The sequence below is a fragment of the Acanthisitta chloris genome, unplaced genomic scaffold (genome assembly GCF_000695815.1).
Source record: "Acanthisitta chloris isolate BGI_N310 unplaced genomic scaffold, ASM69581v1 scaffold37890, whole genome shotgun sequence".
NCBI classification, from domain to species: domain Eukaryota; kingdom Metazoa; phylum Chordata; class Aves; order Passeriformes; family Acanthisittidae; genus Acanthisitta; species Acanthisitta chloris.
The window spans coordinates 11,272-17,729 of NW_008650573.1; the positions used below are offsets into that span (position 1 = coordinate 11,272).

The 6,458-nt window shown below is 38.6% G+C and overlaps 1 protein-coding gene across 1 annotated transcript; it reads right to left on the reverse strand.

Moving 5' to 3' along the window:
* Positions 1–3,119: 3,119 nt before the first annotated feature.
* Positions 3,120–3,290, reverse strand: LOC103797288 (FERM, RhoGEF and pleckstrin domain-containing protein 1-like; the record flags this gene model as incomplete). Its single annotated transcript, XM_009069492.1, has 1 exon — positions 3,120–3,290. A coding segment is annotated over exon 1 (171 nt), but the record flags the coding sequence as incomplete, so codon positions are not given.
* Between the last annotated feature and the right edge of the window lie 3,168 nt (positions 3,291–6,458).

The window sequence follows — 6,458 nt, forward strand, 5'->3', positions numbered from 1 at the left end:
CATTGTGGCTTTGGTGTTTGAAGTCTCCCATACAAACTCTTTCCACATACTTTGTGGGTTTTTTCCTAGCAAATTTATATAATTTATAGGCCCATGTGAAGGCATGTGGATCTCTCTTCTCTGGTTTTTGTTTGTTTCTTTCTTTGGGGTTTTCTGCTTCTGAGAAGCTAATACAATGAGCCAAACATGGTATGATAACACCAACAAAAATAATTTTCCTTAGAAACACAAAGGACACCAGAGTTTCTTCACTTTTATACAGCCCAAAGAGCAGCAGCACTGGGGGGTAATGGAAGTAGGTCATGTTTTTCTCCTGTTTTGTTACATACAGAACAGAACACAAATCTGAAGGATTTTGCACTAATAATAACAATCTGAGAAAGGGGATTGATAATTGCAAGGATATTGAATCCTGTCCCCTGGAAGACAATTAAAGAACAAAACCAAACCCAATAAACAAGAAAAAATAGCACACAATAGAAACCCAAACCCATGACAACATCCAAACAAAACAGTAACAAACCCAATAGAAACACCACACAGATAAGATTTTTAGCTAATGGGGTGGTGATGGTGAAGGTGTAATAACAAAAAATACTACAGGACCAGCACAGAGGTAGGACTAGGCAGATGGACAGTTCCAACTACTTCACTACTTCCCCCAAAGTCAGGAAGAAGCAGCACCCATATCTGCTTCTTTTTCACACAGACTTCACAAGCAAATAGTAAACTGCCATGACTTAAACATCACACTGTCCTACAAGACACATCACAAGCAGCAACAAAACCACTCAAAGTTTGGCTCATTTGTTATCAGAGAAATAGAGTTCATAGAGCAAAATTCCTGAAACTGCAGGAAACACAAATCCTTCTCAGCTTACACTTATATCATATTTGGAAGGTTATTTTCGTAACTGGAGCAGCTCAGGTTTTGGAAAGTGTAGTTCTGATCTTCAACCACGCAAAAAGTCTTTAATTCTCCACTGAAAAGCAAGCCCACAGATGTGCTTAGGCATGTATGTTTAATATCCTCTGCCCACAGCCACACTTGCTGCTCCCAAAATATTTTGTTTAAATGGTAGCACTTTCCTTTTCTGTGTACACTGCACCAATCTGGCTAAAAACATTAAGCTTACAAATGGGAACCTGGGTTTTCCAACATGTATAAACATCTCAATTTAGATACATTAAAATTTCTTCAGTTTTCTGAGATGAGACTAAAAAATTAATGCCTATTAGAGCACACTAAAAACAACGTGTATTCCTCCATTTGTCTAGGCATATCTTAAAGACAAAAGGCTTTAGGAATCTGCTGTGAAATATTTTATAATCTAAGCATCCTGCAATTTTCACCACAAGATTTGGCATTAAAACCAACTGGCCTTTCCTTGAATACTGACAGTTATGAAATAAAAGCCTCAGAAAATAATAATATTGCAATGATCTAACAGAAAATTGTTTAAATCCTCAGGTCTTCCAGGTGTTGCTGAAGTTTAAAAAACAAATGTAGATGTTTTCTAACATCAAAGATGAAAAAAATACTGTTTTCTCAAACTTCCAGAAGCAAAGCTGGACTTAACATTAGTGCACTGCATCCACACGTTACTTATATTTGCTTCTAAACCATGACAGGGACCTGATCTCAGAATGGTTCCTGCTAAGTGTTTGCACATCATTTTCAATTTTCAGAGTGTGGTGAAGTAGCAGCTGCAGAGTGGGGGGAAAAAAGCCAGCTCTCCCTGGGATTATAGGGATATTTGTACCACATAAGAAAGCACCAAAAGTTCTATTAGCAGTTGATAATTTAAACTAGAACTACACTTCTGAACAGCAATGATTACCTAAACACTGCTAACTCCACTGTTTGCTAGGGACATTTGATAGTCATTCTGAAGGGCACAAAAGCATAAAAAGTTGCTGCAAACATGAGATATTCACTTGATGGCAGTTCAGTTCACACTTACTTTACTTTCTACATAAGTTACTTTCCACTTCAATAAAATCTGAGACTAAACACACAGTTGCAGCTGGATCACAAACAGAAGCAGTGAGCTGACCAAAAGGCATGTGCATGTACATGCACAAAATAGACAAACAGAACCTTATAAACAGGTTAAAAACAATTTTAACGATAACTTCCCTAATCAGAATTCCTTCATCTTTAATACAGGGATAACATTTTTTCACTAATGGTTAGCACTTTCCAGAGCACTACATGTGTAAGATCTATGTATCTCACTGGTTACCCTCCATATTACAGGAGGCAAAACTGAGCCAATGAAGGCATGGAAGTTACCATAGCTACAGAAAATGCAAGTAACAAAGGCTGAAATTTGAACTCAGGTTTCCGGTTTCCCATTCACCGAACCCTGAGAACTTTGGAAAATATACATTCCAGGACACTTTCATAAGAGCAACAGTGCTCAACCACCTTACATGCTAATTATGTAGGCATGGCATGTTAAAATCATTAATGGCTACTACAGATAGTGTGAAACAGAATTGGTCTTTGTATCAAAACTAACTCGATCTTCTGATCACACACAAAAGCAGTAGTAACTCTGTCTCCTTGGCAAGGACAAACCTAGTTTAATTTTAATGGGATACAGAGAAACTTTAGATGAGAACACTTTTTATTCTTTCCTTGCACTCAACATGTGGGAGAGCACTTGTTGCATAGAAGAATGATAAAAATTACTAACTTTGATGCTTTACTATCCTAAGGACTTGCCAGAGGAAAAGACAAAAAAAATCTGTATACATCTATGGTTAACTGGATCAAGAGCAAAACAGCAGCAAGGAAATACATCAACTGTTCAGAAAGTAGAGGAAAGCACTGATGTAATACTTGAAGAAAAAACCCACCAAGGACTTTCACCTCTTCTGAAGCTGTTCAAACAGAAGCAGAATAATAACTGCAATTTACAGTTCACTTCCCTGTTTAATGTTATTCGATTGCACCATCATCTATTTAATACTGATATAACAGCCATGTTCTCTGCAGCATGAATTCACTGGCCAAAGAAACACAGTTGAAATAAAAAGAGAACTGGTTTGAGAACAGGCATTTATAGTAATGCCTGAATAACCTTTAGCCACCCCAACCTCCACATCCTTACCGGAATGTCAAAAGTTTCTTGTGTGTCATCCAGCATCTGAATTTTAATGGAGACAAGTTTTCCTGGAGGTGTCATAGGTGGCTTCTGTCCATGCTCCAAAGTACTGATCCCAGCATTTTCCTGAGCTCCTAGGCGGGATCCTGCCGTTGGTCTCTGCTCTGTTTCACCCATGATTAGGGAAACACGTTTCTTATATCTGATAAAAGAAGAAGAGCAAAGAAGACCGTATCACTTATAAATAAGATATTTTGCACATAAGCATTATGGTATATATACTTACAGCTAATAAACCATACACTATTAACATAAGTAATAGCCACCATGATTTTTCTTAATGTCTCATACAAAGACAAGAAATCAGGCAAACTTTATACTTTTCAAAACACACAGGTTAAACACCTGCTGGGGCTAAGGTTGATAGACAGGCTACAGTATGGCACAATCTAAAAATATTCCTTTTCTCCTGGAAAAGCAAACCAGACCACATTGGAAATAGAGTGCAATAGAAACCAGACTTCAATGAATTATGTAAAATTTAATGCATTTATGAATCAGGTTGTTATCAGGCACAGTCAGGGCTCCCAGAGAAGGTAGGAAGGCGAGGAGAGCAAGTGGGACAACTCACCACTTGCTGACCATCATTCCCTCAGCCTTTTCTGTGGTCGTTCCTCCTTCTCTGGCCCTTTGCAACTGCCACCTCGCTTAAGGGTCCGTGCAAAGCAGGAAGGCCAAAGGAGTACAAGATGACCCCAATTACACAGCCCAAAGATTTTGTTTCCTTTGGGAACAAGAGCTGTTCTAAACCTGGAACCTTGCCTGATCCCACTGATGAGCCAAGGACTGTGAGGACACGCTACTGAGGCGGCCAGAAAAAAAATGAGAGGATTAGCACTGGTTGGAAAAAGCATGGGAAATGTTATTTTCTACAGAGTCCTATAAGCAGGAGGGGAACACCAAGGAATACACCTTCCTTACTGTGCTCCAGGACAGCTATACTTGCACCAGCTCACTGGCACGGCTCACTGAACGTGGATGTCTGCTTCACTGCCATGGAAAGTAACCTCAGGAATTGGCTTGCTAATTCTGTTTCCATCCAGCTTTAGCACGTTTCTGCTAAATAATTATTCTATCCTAAAAAGGGAGCAAAGCTAAAACAGAGATTGACTGTGATTTTTCATTACCTGGCACAACTTTGAGCCTTCTTTTTTAATTCAAGCACCATTAGTTTTACTTGTTGAATGTTACACATCATACTAGAATTTTATTTCACTTTTCCTACCCTGCTTTTTGACAGTCTAGCTGGATTTCTAATGAAATTCCCCTCTACTGTCCATTTATCTTTCTTGGTAATTGCATTTTCATTCTGCATGACATTTATATGCTGATCAATGACCGAAACATGTAGCACACAGAAAGAATAGAAATGCAACTTTCCAGCTGAACAGAGGCATAAGGAGAGTACTGCCCATCATTGCCTGGCCTTAACTCTGAGATTACAATTACTGAGAAGCCTATTTGGGAAAAATAGGAAGAACAAGACAGCCTACGTATGAGTGAATGCATCACCAGCTCTACAGTATAGTACAAAGAACAGTGACAGGTAATAAGACACCAGTTCCCTCCATAAGGATAGAATCAGAACAGTCCCATCTTTGGCAGGATATACTATTTGCTACACATTACTCTTCCATGTCCTGACTAATCTGTTCCCACAGAATTTTTTTTACACAGCTAGCAGCTAGGAGTAAAAATTTTTAAAACAGCACTTGGACTAAAAGAAATGTTAGCCAAGAAGGAAGGGAATGAAAAATTAGGGATTCTATAGATCAGCTCAACAGGCACAAGTGAAGGAGAACGAAAAACTGCAGGCAGAATTTTGCAACCATCAACACTGGCGAGATACCAGTGAAACCTATCCAAGTCCATGCCAAATGCTACTGGAGAGGCAAATTTTTCCTCAGCTGGCATGAGGAATAATGCAAAAAGAATAAATTACATTTCTTTTATTCTTTAAAATTATTTAAATATAATCTTTTTATAAGACAAGCAGTGCCAACAAGAAAGCTGCAGCTGGAGGCAGGAATTCCAGAAGAAAAAGACACCAAGCTCTACACGGAAAGACTCCAGACCCCCTTACAAATGAATCTGATTTTCCTGCGTGTGGAGTACACGGGAACATTTCAAAAGGAAACACAGGCACCCAATCTGGAAGTGCCACTACACGCAAAGGCTCTGGCCCATGTTCGTAGTAATTCAAAAGCTGTTTTAATTCAGACAGCACCAACAGGGCAGAAAAGACCTCTACAACTGCTGTGTTACTACAGAAGTTTTTGGCTACATACTGACATTTAAAGTGGATGAAAAAGAAACCCATTCTATCCATTAAACCATAAACACAGAAATCAATCCAGTCAGTTCTAGTGATGCCATTAAATAATCAACGCAAGGACATATTACAGACATTGAACCTTTCTATAAATGTTCTTTTTGACTGGATGATCTAATAGCCCGCACACAAATTCAGACAGGCCAATAAACTTAGTGAAACGAAGAAAAGAGATTCAAATTTAGGAGCCAAAAAAATAATGCAGGAAGAGTACAAGTAACACTACTCCATATATACAGCTGAGAGGATTTTTTAATAACAGTAATATAGAAATTCTTGTTATATGTATATATTGAACTACTCAGCTACACATACACTTCCCTTTGGAAGCAAAAATCTAAGACCCATTAGCCACCCTGATCACAAGCATCTGCTACTTAGAAAATTAAAAGCAGACCTTTCATTTTTTTAATCAGTGTGGTGTCTAAACATCAGCATGCTGCACTGGACATTATTTAAGGGTTTTTTCTGCATGACACCAGTCTCACTATGCTGCTGTCATAACACCAGCATAATATTTTTATTATGCCTTTATGTAAGAGACCTTACAAATTACCCTCTCTAACACAGCACATCAGTCAAGTTGCATATCTTTCTCTAAATCACTTTGATCTAGAAGACTGTGAACTAAGGTCACAGAATGCAACAGAAGAGTATTAAGCAAATATTGAGCAAACCTGGGGGGATTAGGATACCTAATGTCTGTCATGATGAAGAGATGGATCAGGTTTGGACAAAGCATAGAGGAATTCAAAGACAGTAGTAGAAAGGTGATGATGAATTGGGGAGTGTATTAATGAAGAAAAGCAGCAGCCACCAGACTCCAACATACACAGCGCTAAGCAAAACACATGTGGAGGTAGACAACCAGTACAGGAGCAAAGAGAGTGGCAAACAAAAAGGATTTGTGTTAACTCTGAAAATTAAGTTTCTGCCTGCTCTGACAGCTGGTG